The 16,062-nt window shown below is 42.2% G+C and overlaps 1 protein-coding gene across 1 annotated transcript in view; it reads left to right on the top strand.

The window, feature by feature from the left end:
- The window catches only part of LOC106586892 (syntaxin-binding protein 5-like), a 252,842-nt gene that overhangs the window by 194,541 nt on the left and 42,239 nt on the right, over positions 1-16,062 (top strand). The window contains exon 20 of the mRNA XM_014174622.2: positions 15,557-15,739. Within this exon, the coding sequence (XP_014030097.1) occupies positions 15,557-15,739 (183 nt within the window). The remainder of the gene's footprint in view (positions 1-15,556; positions 15,740-16,062) is intronic.

The raw sequence follows: 16,062 nt of genomic DNA, 5'->3' as shown, positions 1-16,062 counted from the left end.
ATGTTGTTGTTATGTTGATGTTATGTTGTTGTTATGTTGATGTCATGTTGTTGTTATGTTGATGTTATGTTGTTGTTATGTTGTTGTCATGTTGATGTTATGTTGTTGTTGTTATGTTGTTGTTATGTTGATGTTAAGTTGATGTTGTTGTTGTTATGTTGATGTTATGTTGATGTTGTTATGCTGTTGTTGTTATGTTGTTGTTATGTTGATGTTATGTTGTTGTTATGTTGATGTTATGTTGATGTTGTTATGTTGTTGTTGTCATGTTGATGTTGTTGTTATGTTGTTGTTGTTGTTCTTATGTTGTTGTTGTTGTTGTTGTTGTTTTTGTTGTCATGTTCTTCTTAGGAAGGCCACACACCTCAGATGATGGTGTTGGCTGTTCCTGCTTCGCTGACACTCATTCATCTGTAACCCTGACTTTGTCTGTTTGGTGTTTTTCACCCACAAAGCCATCGGGTTACAAGATAACAACATCTAATTGTAACGTTCGTCGTAAGGAGTGGACCAAAATACAACGGGTATATTGATCATCTTCGGATTTATTAAAGAAAAAAACACTTAAACAAAACAAACGACGAAAACAGTCCCGTAAGGTGCACAGACTATACTGGAAACAACCACCCACAAACACAAGTGAAAACACACACAACTAAATATGGCCTCCAATCAGAGATAACAACAACCAGCTGTCTCTAATTGGAGGTCATTGACAAAACTAACATAGAAATAGACAAGCTAGATAAACACATAGAAATAGATCATCTAGAACATAAACCAAAAACCCCGAAACACACAAACCAAACACCCCCTGCCACGCCCTGACCAAACTACAATAACAAATAACCCCTTATTACTGGTCAGGACGTGATACTAATACTCACCGTCCACACTGTGATGTGTCTAACTGCATGGACACCGTGATGTTGCTGTAACTAAGGCTTCAGCTTGCTTTAGGAATATATTAGGGAGAAGAACTCCATGTCTCTCTTTACTCCATTTTGTATTTACCATAACATGGAAGTTAGAGGCAATCATGGAATTTAAGACAATATACAGTGCGTTTTTATTTTTCCTTAAACTGAGAAATACAAACTGGCCTTTCATTGGGCAACAGGTTAATGTGTGACATAATTATGTCCCCAAATATGTAAATACTGTCATTTGTTAAACGTCATTGTTAGCACAGTGCACAGTTTCGCTGTTTGAGCTGTTAAATGGCGTGGATAATTCCACCATGCTATGGGAGAGAGAGCTGTCATTCCATCATTGTATTCCTCTGTTGCTACACAATTATGCTGCTACGCATCATGGATGCAGCATCTGGTCGCTGTTAGTGCTTACACACACACACACACAGCACACACACACACACACACACACACACACACACACACACACACACACAGTTTTGCATTGCTATCCTTGTGAGGAGCAAAGAATTCATTCACTTCCAAGGTCCTATTTTCCCTAAACCCTAAGCCTTAATCTAACCCTAACCTTAACACTTAACCTAACCATAACCCTAAACTTAATCCTAAACCTTAACCCCTAACCCTAAAACTATACCTAACTCTAACTCCTAACCCTAACCTTAACACTTAACCTAACCATAACCCTAAACTTAATCCTAAACCTTAACCCCTAACCCTAAAACTATACCTAACTCTAACTCCTAACCCTAACCTTAACACTTAACCTAACCATAACCCTAAACTTAATCCTAAACCTTAACCCCTAACCCTAAAACAATACCTAACTCTAACTCCTAACCGTAACCTCTAGCCATAATTATAACCATAACCCCAAGCCCTAGCCATAATTATAACCCTAACCATAACCCCTAGCCCTAGCCATAATTATAACCCTAACCAAAACCCCTAGCCCTAGCCATAATTCTAACCCTAACCATAACCCCTACCCCTAGCCATAATTCTAACCCTAACCATAACCCCTAGCCCTAGCCATAATTCTAACCCTAACCATAACCCCTAGCCCTAGCCATAATTCTAACCCTAACCCTAACCATAACCCCTAGCCCTAGCCATAATTCTAACCCTAACCCCTAGCCCTAGCCATAATTCTAACCCTAACCATAACCCCTAGCCCTAGCCATAATTCTAACCCTAACCATAACCCCTAGCCCTAGCCATAATTCTAACCCTAACCATAACCCCTAGCCCTAGCCATAATTCTAACCCTAACCATAACCCCTAGCCCTAGCCATAATTCTAACCCTAACCATAACCCCTAGCCCTAGCCATAATTCTAACCCTAACCATAACCCCTAGCCCTAGCCATAATTCTAACCCTAACCATAACCCCTAGCCCTAGCCATAATTCTAACCCTAACCATAACCATAACCCCTAGCCCTAGCCATAATTATAACCCTAACCATAACCCCTAGCCCTAGCCATAATTCTAACCCTAACTGTAACCCCTAGCCCTAGCCATAATTCTAACCCTAACCATAACCCCTAGCCCTAGCCATAATTCTAACCCTAACCATAACCCCTAGCCCTAGCCATAATTCTAACCCTAACCATAACCCCTAGCCCTAGCCATAATTCTAACCCTAACCATAACCCCTAGCCCTAGCCATAATTCTAACCATAACCATAACCCCTAGCCCTAGCCATAATTCTAACCCTAACCATAACCCCTAGCCCTAGCCATAATTCTAACCCTAACCCTAATTGTAAACCTAACCGCCAAGCCTAAAATAGCATTTTTCCTCGAGGGGACTGGCAAAATGTCCCCACTTGTCTGAATTTTCCTTGTTTTACCATCATTGTGAGGACTTCTGGTACCCACAAGGATAGTTAAACAAAAACACACACACACACACACACACACACACACACACACACACACACACACACACACACACACACACACACACACACACAAATAATTGAATTAATATCCACACTAATCTGATAGGCTTTACCGGTAAGACTAAAATACATTTTATTGATCTTGGAATAAGCATCACACAAAGGGAACATTTAATGTACATCAAAATCCATTTTGATTTCTGTTTTCCCGACAGGGCAATTTACAATGATAGAACTCCACTTTCTATTCTACTTTAGCAGTACCACTTTGCCCCTACTTCAAGTCAATGAAAGATGATGGAATTCAATTTGAGACTTTAATACATTATCTGTAAAACAGTGTTATTTTGTGGTCCATAGGCATGTATTACATTTCAAAGATAGAATGTCCTGGATTCCACTCACACATGGTGCCATGAAACAGCTGATCTGCAAGCTTTACCCAAAACACATGGTGCCATGAAATAACAGCACTTTCCAGTATCTGCCAGCTTGAAATAACTGATCTGCTAGCTTGACCCAAAACACATGGTGCCATGAAATAACTGATCTGCTAGCTTGACCCAAAACACATGGTACCATGAAATAACTGATCTGCTAGCTTGACCCAAAACACATGGTGCCATGAAATAACTGATCTGCTAGCTTGTCCCAAAACACATGGTACCATGAAATAACTGATCTGCTAGCTTGACCCAAAACACATGGTGCCATGAAATAACTGATCTGCTAGCTTGTCCCAAAACACATGGTGCCATGAAATAACTGATCTGTTAGCTTGTCCCAAAACACATGGTGCCATGAAATAACTGATCTGCTAGCTTGTCCCAAAACACATGGTACCATGAATTAACTGATCTGCTAGCTTGTCCCAAAACACATGGTGCCATGAAATAACTGATCTGCTAGCTTGTCCCAAAACACATGGTGCCATGAAATAACTACACTTTCTACTATCTGCTAGCTTGTCCCAAAACACATGGTGCCATGAAATAACTGCACTTTCCAGTATCTGCTAGCTTGACCTAAAACACATGGTACCATGAAACATCTGATCTGCTAGCTTGCCGCAAAACACATGCTGCCATAAAACATCTGATCTGCTAGCTTGCCCCAACACACATGGTGCCACATGGGTGCGGTAGGTAGTCTAGTGGTTGGAGCGTTGGGCCAGTAACCCAAAGGTTGCTGGTTTGAATGCCCGGGCTGACAAGGTAAAAATATGTAATTCTGCACCTGAGCAAAGCAATTCATCCACTGTTCCCTGGGCGCCGAAGATGTAGATGTCGATTATGGCAGTGCCCCGCATTCAGTTGTACAACTGACTAGGTATCCCCCCTTTCCCAATGAAATAACTGCACTTTCCCATATCTGCTAGCTTGCCCCAAAACACATGGTACCATAAAACAGCTGATCTGCTAGCTTGACCCAAAACACATGGTACCATGAAACATTGCTTTACAGAGATTGGTTTGAGAACAATGAGGGGTTTCCTGATGTTGTCATTCTTACAACATCCAGCAGAATCATTATCCAACCAACCAGTGTCCTCATAGTATGTCCTTTGAATCAACTGAGGAAAAATGAATGACCATCTCTCTCAACATGTGCTTTTGCAGTTCTGTATCTACTGCAAAGTGCTCGCAAAATGTTGAACTGTTTGGTTTCTTTCCAATCGGTTTGATTGTGTTGCTCGTGGTGAGTTCCCCGTTTATTTCTGCTTCTTATGCCTACCCTCCAGGCCTTCTAGCGAACGCTGACAACCTGACTTTTACATTTTAGTCATTTAGAGTGACTTACAGTTCGTGTATTCATCTTATTAAGATAGCTAGGTGGGACAAACACATTTCTCAGTCATAGGAAGTACATTTTTTACTTAATAAAATAAAGTAGCTATCAGCAAAGTCAGAGCTAATAAGTATAGCAAATACATATACCAACATCCGTTGCTTTTGAGTGGCCCGAGAAAGGAAGACTTGGAATACACAACTGGAAGGAGACTTGCCCCAAAACAGGTTTCACTGTCCCTGTGTCTCTATTCTCTAACTGGGAGCCTGGGAATACCATGTAGCCTCTGCATCTGCCTGGTTTCACTGTCCCTGTGTCTCTATTCTCTAACTGGTAGCCTGGGAATACCATGTAGCCTCTGCATCTGCCTGGTTTCACTGTCCCTGTGTCTCTATTCTCTAACTGGGAGCCTGGGATTACCATGTAGCCTCTGCATCTGCCTGGTTTCACTGTCCCTGTGTCTCTATTCTCTAACTGGTAGCCTGGGAATACCATGTAGCCTCTGCATCTGCCTGGTTTCACTGTCCCTGTGTCTCTATTCTCTAACTGGGAGCCTGGGAATACCATGTAGCCTCTGCATCTGCCTGGTTTCACTGTCCCTGTGTCTCTATTCTCTAACTGGGAGCCTGGGAATACCATGTAGCCTCTGCATCTGCCTGGTTTCACTGTCCCTGTGTCTCTATTCTCTAACTGGGAGCCTGGGAATACCATGTAGCCTCTGCATCTGCCTGGTTTCACTGTCCCTGTGTCTCTATTCTCTAACTGGGAGCCTGGGAATACCATGTAGACTCTGCATCTGCCTGGTTTCACTGTCCCTGTGTCTCTATTCTCTAACTGGGAGCCTGGGAATACCATGTAGACTCTGCATCTGCCTGCCATGTGCAACAACTACACACGTTCACACGTTTCTGATTATGTTGATTAGACATTTTCCCCCATTTTTTTTCCTTCTGTTTGTTTGAACTTTTGTTTCTGCATCGTTCTACTTTTACTTTCGTTTTTTCCATTTTTGGTTTTGTTTTGTTTTGAAAAGATTAACTATTCTTTTCTTTTCCCATGTCTTTTGTTTCAGTAAAGGGACCCGGCAGAAAGTTAAGCCTGCCAACTGATCTTAAGACTGATCTTGGTACGGTAGGCGAAAAGCCAGCAGTTCCCTCTTTTCGTTTGATCCATTTTACTTCCTTGTTTGTCCTGTTATTTTGCAAATACACATTTGCATTTGTTTTATTTATGTTTCTTACATCAAATAGTTTCTTCTTCACACGATCAGTGAATCTGAACACTCACTTCTTCCACTCGACCAGCTCATCATGAGACTGTTGGCCTCTTCTAAGTGAACTTTATCATGTTTTGTTTTACCCGTCGTAAACATTTTGTTTATCGTACATTTTGCAAGTTTTTTCTAAAGGTGGTTCTTACCTCATGCCCATATCTGATTGGGAAATGCATTTCTAAACGTACTCTCAGTCTATCACGATTGCACCATTCTCTATCTATACGCAACAAAAAATATAATTGCATCAAGCAACAATTTTCTAATATTTTACTGAGTTACAGTTCATCTGAGGAAATCAGTCAATTTAAATAAATTCATCAGGCCTTAATCTAGGTGCAGCCATGGGTGGGCGTGGGAGGGCATAGGCCCTCCAACTAGGGAGCCAGATCCACCCACTGGGGAGCCAGGCCCAGCCAATCAGAATTAGTTTTTCCCAAAAGAAGGGCTTTATTACAGACAGAAATACTCCTCAGTTTCATCAGCTGTCCGGGTTGCTGGTCTCAGACGATCCCGCAGGTGAAGAAGCCAGATGTGGAGGTCCTGGGCTGACGTGGTTACATGTTGAGAGAACGGTTGGACATACTGCCAAATTCTCTAAAGCAATGTTGGAGGCAGTTTATGGTAGAGAAATGAACATTTAATTATCTGGCAACAGCTCTGGTGGACATTCCTGCAGTTAGTATGCCAATTGCAAGTTCCTTCAAAACTTGAGACATCTGTGACATTGTGTTGTGTGACAAAACTGTACATTTTAGAGTGGCCCAGCACAAGTTGCACCTGTGTAATGATCATGCTGTTTAATCCACTTTTTAATATGTCATACCTGTCAGGTGGATGGTTTATTTTGGCAAAGTAGAAATGCTCACTAACAGGGATGTAAACAAATTTGTGCACAAAGTTTGAGAGAAATAAGCTTTTTGTTCGTATCGAAAATTCTGGAATTTTTTATTTCAGCTCGTGAAACATGGTAACAACACTTAAAAAACATGTATTTCACCTTTATTTAACCAGGTAGGCCAGTTGAGAACAAGTTCTCATTTACAATTGCAACCTGGCCAAGATAAAGCAATGCAGTGCGACAAAAACAGCACAGAGTTACACATGGGATAAACAATCGTACAGTCAATAACACAATAGAAAAATCTGTATACAGTGTGTGCAAATGAAGTAAGGAGGTAAGGCAATAATCATTTTCTATCTCCAAACAGGACTAACTCCATTGTGACTGGACTATTCTGCATTTCCTCTAGATTCTAGAGACACGCTCTTTGTCAGTACATCTCTTTACATCCTACACCTCCTACAGTCACAGTTCTCTCCGTCTCCTGCTTCTGCTCTGTCCAACAGTCACAGTTCTCTCTGTCTCCTGCTTCTGCTCTGTTCTACAGTCACAGTTCTCTCTGTCTCCTGCTTCTGCTCTGTCCTACAGTCACAGTTCTCTCTGTCTCCTCTCCTGCTTCTGCTCTGTCCTACAGTCACAGTTCTCTCTGTCTCCTGCTTCTGCTCTGACCTACAGTCACAGTTCTCTCTGTCTCCGTCTCCTGCTTCTGCTCTGTCCTACAGTCACAGTTCTCTCTGTCTCCTGCTTCTGCTCTGTCCAACAGTCACAGTTCTCTCTGTCTCCTGCTTCTGCTCTGACCTACAGTCACAGTTCTCTCTGTCTCCGTCTCCTGCTTCTGCTCTGTCCTACAGTCACAGTTCTCTCTGTCTCCTGCTTCTGCTCTGACCTACAGTCACAGTTCTCTCTGTCTCCGTCTCCTGCTTCTGCTCTGTCCTACAGTCACAGTTCTCTCTGTCTCCTGCTTCTGCTCTGTCCAACAGTCACAGTTCTCTCTGTCTCCTGCTTCTGCTCTGACCTACAGTCACAGTTCTCTCTGTCTCCGTCTCCTGCTTCTGCTCTGTCCAACAGTCACAGTTCTCTCCCTCTCTTGCTTTTGCTCTGTCTCTGTCCTACAGTCACAGTTCTCTCTGTCTCCGTCTCCTGCTTCTGCTCTGACCTACAGTCACAGTTCTCTCTGTCTCCGTCTCCTGCTTCTGCTCTGTCCTACAGTCACAGTTCTCTGTCTCCGTCTCCTGCTTTTGCTCTGTCCTACAGTCACAGTTCTCTCTGTCTCCTGCTTCTGCTCTGTCCTACAGTCACAGTTCTCTCCGTCTCCTGCTTCTGCTCTGTTCTACAGTCACAGTTCTCTGTCTCCGTCTCCTGCTTCTGCTCTGTCTCTGTCCTACAGTCACAGTTCTCTCTGTCTCCTGCTTCTGCTCTGTCTTAGTCACTGCTCTCTCTCTCTCTCCCTCTCTCTCTCTCTCTCTCTCTCTCTCTCCTACTCAATAAAGTAGCTATCAGCAAAGTCAGAGCTAGGAAGGAGGAGAAAAAACAGGTTTGAAATGGTTTTAGGGTTTTTTCTGGAATTTATAGAGGAGTGAGACAGAGTTCAATTAAGTAGCTATTAAGATTGAATACGATAATAGTAAACCTACCTCTTTTATATTTCTATTTGTCCTCAACCTTGATAGCTAATAAAAAATAGTCAAGCTGGAATCCAAGCAGTATTCCAATCAGTGAAAATTAAATGTTACATTAATGCAGTGGGAAAATATCTTCATCACAGCCTTTTCTATTATATTATCATAGTAATTATTATTTTTTTTTTTTTAATTTTACCTTTATTTAACTAGGCAAGTCAGTTAAGAACAAATTCTTATTTTCAATGATGGCCTAGGAACAGTGGGTTAACTATCATAGTTATCATAGTAATAATTCATTAATAATAATAATTAATTATCATAGTAATGTATGTACTGTAGTTAGTTGTAGTTGGTTGTAGATAGTTATCTGAGCAGTGCGTATGAGTGTGGGGGTACAGTGCCATTTGTCCCGAAGTGGATCAGTTTCCTTTAGACTGTGCCAGGGCAAACCATTGATTTGCAGCTCCAACCATGATGATAACTGCTAGCCAGACACACAATGGCATAGTTATGTGGCACGTTCATTGGCTCTTATACACTACAGTTATCGCCAGTTTCCAAGCCCTGTATTGCGCTGGTACAGCCTGCTGTGAAACTGGGCTGCAGGTGCACGTGAACTGGGTGGCATCACAGAGTCTTTCATCCACACTTAGGAAGTCAAACAAATAGGCATCAATGGGCTTAACAAGGGATTTGTAGTTTGTAGTTTAACACTGTGCCAACTCACATTATGAAACAGTTCTCAACCAGGATTCCTCCCTACAGGCCGCCCTGTAGGTACAACATGACTGCCGATGTGAGATGTAACAGTGCTTCAATGGGAGCTGTCAGTCAATATGCAGCCAAAGTTTTGTTTACTTGAATGTCAACACATGAACATGGCAGAGTGCTCTGCTCTAACACAGACGTCCGCTCCACAGTATTCCTCTCCACAGAATTCCAGTCCACAGAATTCCTCTCCACGGTATTCCAGTCCACAGTATTCCTCTCCACAGAATTCCTCTCCACAGAATTCCTCTCCACAGAATTCCTCCTCACATGAATTCCTCTCCACAGAATTCCTCTCCACAGAATTCCTCTCCACAGAATTCCTCTCCACGGTATTCCAGTCCACAGTATTCCAGTCCACAGAATTCCTCTCCATGGAATTCCAGTCCACAGTATTCCTCTCCACAGAATTCCTCCTCACATGAATTCCTCTCCACAGAATTCCTCTCCACAGAATTCTTCTCCACAGAATTCTTCTCCACAGAATTCCTCTCCACATGAATTCCTCTCCACAGAATTCCTCTGCACAGAATTCCAGTCCACGGTATTCCAGTCCACAGAATTCTTCTCCACAGAATTCTTCTCCACAGAATTCTTCTCCACATGAATTCCTCTCCACAGAATTCCTCTCCACAGAATTATCTCCACAGAATTCCTCTGCACAGAATTCCAGTACACAGAATTCTCTCCACAGAATTTCTATCCACACTATTCCTCTCCACAGAATCCCAGTCCACAGAATTCCTCTCCACGGTATTCCAGCCCACAGTTTTCCTCTCCACAGAATTCCTCTCCACAGAATTCCTCTCCACAGAATTCCTCTCCACAGTATTCCTCTCCACAGTATTCATGTATTCCTCTCCACAGTATTCATGTATTCCTCTCCACAGTATTCATGTATTCCACTCCACATTAGTCCTCTCCACAGTGTTCATGTATTCCTCTACAAAATATTCCTCTCCACAGTGTTCATGTATACCTCTCCACAGTATTCCTCTCCACAGAATTCCTCTCCACAGTATTCCTCTCCACAGTTTTCATGTATTCCTCTCCACAGAATTCCTCTCCACAGTATTCCAGTCCACATAATTCCTCTCCAAGGTAGGTAGCCTAGTGGTTAGAGTCTTGGGCCAGTAACTGAAAGGTTGCTGGATTGAATCCCTGAGCTGATAAGGTAAAAATCTGTTGTTCTGCCCCTGAGCAAGGCAGTTAACCCACTTTTCCCCGAGCGCTGTGGATGTTGATTAAGGCAGCCCCTCGCATCTCTCTGATTCAGAGGGTTTCAGTTTAATGCAGGAAGACACATAGTAGTTGAAGGCATTCAGTTGTACAACTTTCCCTCAGATTTCCACTCCAAAGTATTCAATGTATTCCTCTCCACAGTATCCATGTATTCCTCTCCACAGTATTCATGTATTCCTATATACAGTATTCATGTATTCCTCTCCACAGTATTCATGTATTCCTATACACAGTATTAATGTATACCTCTCCACAGTATTCATGTATTCCTCTCCACAGTATTCATGCATTCCTCTACACAGTATTAATGTATTCCTCTGTACAGTATTCATGTATTCCTCTCCACAGTATTCATGTATTCCTATACACAGTATTCATGTATTCCTCTCCACAATATTCATGTATTCCTCTCCACAGTATTCATGTATTCCTCTCCACAGTATTCATGTATTCCGCTCCACATTAGTCCTCTCCACAGTGTTCATGTATTCCTCTACAAAATATTCCTCTCCACAGTGTTCATGTATTCCTCTCCACAGTATTCCTCTCCACAATATTCCTCTCCACAGTATTCATGTATTCCTCTTCACAGTATTCATGTATTCCTCTCCACAGTATTCATGTATTCCTCTCCATAGTATTCATGTATTCCTCTCCATAGTATTCCTCTCCACAGTATCCATGTATTCCTACTCCACAGTATTCATGTATTCCTATATACAGTATTCATGTATTCCTCTCCACAGTATTCCTCTCCACAGTATTCATGTATTCCTCTCCATAGTATTCCTCTCCACAGTATCCATGTATTCCTCTCCACAGTATTCATTTATTCCTATATACAGTATTCATGTATTCCTCTCCATAGTATTCCTCTCCACAGTATCCATGTATTCCTACTCCACAGTATTCATGTATTCCTATATACAGTATTCATGTATTCCTCTCCATAGTATTCCTCTCCACAGTATTCCTCTCCACAGTATTCATGTATTCCTCTCCACAGTATTCCTCTCCATAGTATTCCTCTCCATAGTATTCCTCTCTATAGTATTCCTCTCCACAGTATTCCTCTCCATAGTATTCCTCTCCACAGTTTCTCTCCACAGTATTCATGTATTCCTCTCCACAGTATTAATGTATTCCTCTCCATAGTATTCATGTATTCCTCTCCATAGTTTTCCTCTCCACAGTATTCATGTATTCCTCTCCACAGTATTCATGTATTCCTCTCCACAGTATTCATGTATTCCTCTCCACAGTATTAATGTATTCCTCTCCATAGTATTCATGTATTCCTCTCCACAGTTTTCCTCTCCACAGTATTCATGTATTCCTCTCCACAGTATTCATGTATTCCTCTCCACAGTATTCCTTTCGCCATAGTATTCATGTATTCCTCTCCATAGTATTCCTCTCCATAGTATTCAACTCAAATCAAATCAAAGTTTATTTGTCTCGTGCGCCGAATACAACAGGTGTAGTAGACCTTACAGTGAAATGCTTACTTACAGGCTCTAACCAAGAGTGCAAAAATGGTATTAGGTGAACAATAGGTGGGTAAAGAAATAAAACAACAGTAAAAAGGCAGGCTATATACAGTAGCGAGGCTATAAAGTAGCGAGGCTACATACAGACACTGGTTAGTCAGGCTGATTGAGGTAGTATGTACATGTAGATATGGTTAAAGTGACTATGCATATATGATGAACAGAGAGTAGCAGTAGCGTAAAAGAGCAGTTGGCGGGGGTGGATGGCGGGACACAATGCAAATGTACATGATGATTCAATCTTAGCCTTGTATTGACGCTTTGCCTATTTGATGGTTCGTCGCAGGGCATAGCAGGATTTCTTGTAAGCTTCCGGGTTAGAGTCCCGCACCTTGAAAGCGGCAGCTCTACCCTTTAACTCAGTGCGAATGTTGACTGTAATCCATGGCTTCTGGTTGGTGTATGTACATACAGTCACTGTGTGGACGACGTCTTCGATGCACTTATTGATAAAGCCAGTGACTGATGTGGTGTACTCCTCAATGCCATCGGAAGAATCCCAGAACATATTCCAGTCTGTGATAGCAAAACAGTCCTGTAGTTTAGCATCTGTTTCATCTGACCACTTTTTTATTGACCGAGTCACTGGTGCTTCCTGCTTTCATTTTTGCTTGTAAGCAGGAATCAGGAGGATAGAGTTGTGGTCGAATTTACCAATTTACCGTCTCTGTGTGTGGAGTACAGGTGATCTAGAGTTTTTTTTCCCTCTGGTTGCACATTTAACATGTTGATAGAAATTTGATAGAACTGATTTAAGTTTCCCTGCATTAAAGTCTCCGGCCACTAGGAGCGCCACCTCTGGGTGAGCAGTTTCTTGTTTGCTTATTTCCTTATACAGCTGACTGAGTGCGGTCTTAGTGCCAGCATCTGTCTGTGGTGGTAAATAAACAGCCACGAAAGTATAGCTGAAAACTCTCTAGGCAAGTAGTGTGGTTTGCAATTTATCACAATATACTCTACTTCACACGAGCCAAATCTAGAGACTTCCTTAGATTTCGTGCACCAGCTGTTTACAAATATGCACAGATCGCCCCGCCTCATCTTATCGGAGTGTGCTGTTCTATCTTGCCGGTGCAGCGTATATCCCGCTATCTGAATATCCATGTCGTCATTCAGCTACAATTTCGTGAAACATAGGATACTACAGTTTTTGATGTACTGTTAGTAGGATATTCGTGATCGTACCTCGTCTAATTTATTGTCCAATGATTGCACGGTGGCGAATAGTATTGACGGTAACGGCAGCTTTCCCACTCGCCTTCTCCGGGACCTGACCAGCATCTGGCTCTTTGTCCTCTGTACCTGCGTCGCTTCCTCTTGTTAATAACGGGGATGTCAGCCCTGTGGGGTGTTTGGAGAATGTCTTGTGCGTCCTCCTTGTTGTAGAAAAAATATTTGTCTAATCTGAGGTGAGTAATCGCTGTCCTGATATCCAGAAGCTCTTTTTTTGCCGTAAGATACGGTTGCAGAAACATTATGTTCAAAATAAGTTACAAATAAAGTGAAACAAAACATATAGTAAAACTGCTGCAATTTCTTCCGGCGCCATTTTATCATGTACTGCTCTCCACGGTATTAATGTATTCCTCTCCACAGTATTCATGTACTCCTCTCCACAGTATTCATGTATTCCTCTCCACAGTATTCATGTATTCCTCTCCAAAGTATTCATGTATTCCTCTCCACAGTATTCCTCTCCACATTATTCCTCTACAGTATCAACCAACTGTAGTTGAATATTGATTCACTCTGGAATCCACCCGAAGGTCTATGATTTCTTTAATATTTTAAGTTCTGCACCACTCCTGATGCTGGTCTGCTGAACACCTTGCTGGTCATTGATAACCCAACTTTAATTCTCAAATGTAAGATAAAGTTTGGTTCAGATAGTGTGAAATGCTCTCAATGCCACATCAAAGGACAAAGATAGAGAGGATGAAAGGCTCTGATCCTGTTCAATGCCGGATCCTACTGAATGTTCTCTAACATCAGTTGTTTATCTTAGCTAGTTATTTTCATCAATATTCCTTTTGATATTTCTTTATTTTTTTGGCACAGATGAATTAAATCTTCTCCTTCTATGTCGACTATTTCTGTATCCAACTTTCTCTCTCCCTCTAGAGTCTAAGCAGGAGGGGGGGTTCTACTAAGCTAACTTGTGGAATTGTTTTAAGATGGCCATATCAATGGTCCTGTGTGGCTCAGTTGGTAGAGCATGGTGTTTGCATCGCCAGGGTTGTGGGTTTGATTCCCACGGGGGACCAGTACGGAGAAAAAATGTATGAAATGTATGCATTCACTACTGTAAGTTGCTCTGGATAAGAGCGTCTGCTAAATGACTAAAATGTATATGTTTCTGAGTGGTGCAGTGGTCTAAGGCACTGCGTTGCAGTGCTTCATGTGTCACTACAGACCCGGGTTCGGCCGTGACTGCGAGATGCATGAGGCGGCGCACAATTGTCCCAGCGTCTTCACGGGTTAGGAGAACGTTTGGCCGGCCGAGATTTCCTTATCTCATTGCACTCTAGCGACTCCTTGTGAGGCTGGCTTCCCGGGTTTTATTGAGCAGTGTGTTAAAAAGCAGAGCAACTTGGCGGAGTCGTGTTTCAGAGGACGCATGACTCTGGACCTTCGCCTCTCCAGAGTCCGTAGGGGAGTTGCAGCGATGGGACAAGACTGTAACTACCAAATCACCAAAAAAGGGGGATAAAAGTTACAACAACAAAAAAAGTAATATCAAGGATCATTTAGCTATTAGATTTTGAGTTTTAGGAACCCTTAAGGTATAATAAATACATATATATAAATATATATATATATATATATGAAACATTAAATTTGGCCTTACTGCTCTTAGCCAATAGAAACACGTTCTTTCTGGACAAACAGATAGTCCCAAAAAATATCTAAAATAACTTTCTACTGAACAGCTGACATCTTCATGTTCATGAGAGACTCGCCTTTCTACTGAGGGGTTACTATAATAGTTTGTGGGCCAAACCATTTGGACACTACAGAGATGTTTTCGTGAGAAGACCGATTTGTCTCATGGTCTGACAAACATCGCTCTAGCTATGCTACGTTTCACCTCAAATACGAAAGTGTTGGATTTTGATGGGGATTTTTTTTATGCTGATTTCATTTTTGCAGACGTCGACTCTAGAGGGTTAACTATAAATCACTAACTCTATCTCTTTAACTATAAATCACTAACTCTATCTCTTTAACTATAAATCACTATCTCTTTAACTATAAATCACTAACTCTATCTCTTTAACTATAAATCACTAACTCTATCTCTAACTATAATTCACTAACTCTATCTCTTTAACTATAAATCACTAACTATCTCTTTAACTATAAATCACTAACTCTATCTCTTTAACTATAATTCACTAACGCTATCTCTTTAACTATAAATCACTAACTCTATCTCTAACTATAAATCACTAACTCTATCTCTTTAACTATAATTCACTAACTCTATCTCTTTAACTATAAATCACTGACTTTTTCTTTAACTCTAATTCACCAACTCTTTCTCTCATCTTGTCCTTATTGTAGACTTTTCTCATCTCTCCGTTTTGTTTTCTTGAAGTTGTTTGCTAATGCTTTGTCTTTGTTGCAGATCATGTCAATGGACATTGCACTAGCCCCACCTCCCAGCCATGCTCCGTGGGGAAGTCTCGCATTCCAGGGGCTCCTGAGGGCTCGCGGCTCACCCGGAGAGGGCCCGGCCGACCACCCTTCCGCAAGGCCCAGTCTGCCGCTTGCATGGAGATCTCTTTGCCTGTTTCCTCCCTCACGGAAGGTGTGTGCTTCTCTCCTTCCCTTTGACCTAAACCCTCCTCCTACTCTCCTCATCCTTCCCCTCTTAAGTGCATGTCTACCAGTCATCAACAGGTAGGGGGTTGGTGCGGTGGTGCTTGGTGGGGGTTGGTGGGGGTTTGTGCGGTGGTGCTTGGTGGGGGTTTGTGCGGTGGGGGTTGGTGTGGGTTGGTGCGGTGGGGATTGGTGTGGGTTGGTGGGGGTTGGTGGGGGTTGGTGGGGTGGGGGTTGATGGGTTGGTGGGGGTTGGTGCGGTGGGGGTTGATGGGTTGGTGGGGGTTGATGGGTTGGTGGGGGTTGGTGCGG

This window comes from Salmo salar, chromosome ssa25 (assembly GCF_905237065.1).
Source record: "Salmo salar chromosome ssa25, Ssal_v3.1, whole genome shotgun sequence".
Taxonomy (NCBI): Eukaryota; Metazoa; Chordata; class Actinopteri; order Salmoniformes; family Salmonidae; genus Salmo; species Salmo salar.
The sequence above is the reverse complement of the archived record's forward strand: the minus strand, read 5'-3'. Positions and strand labels throughout refer to the sequence as shown.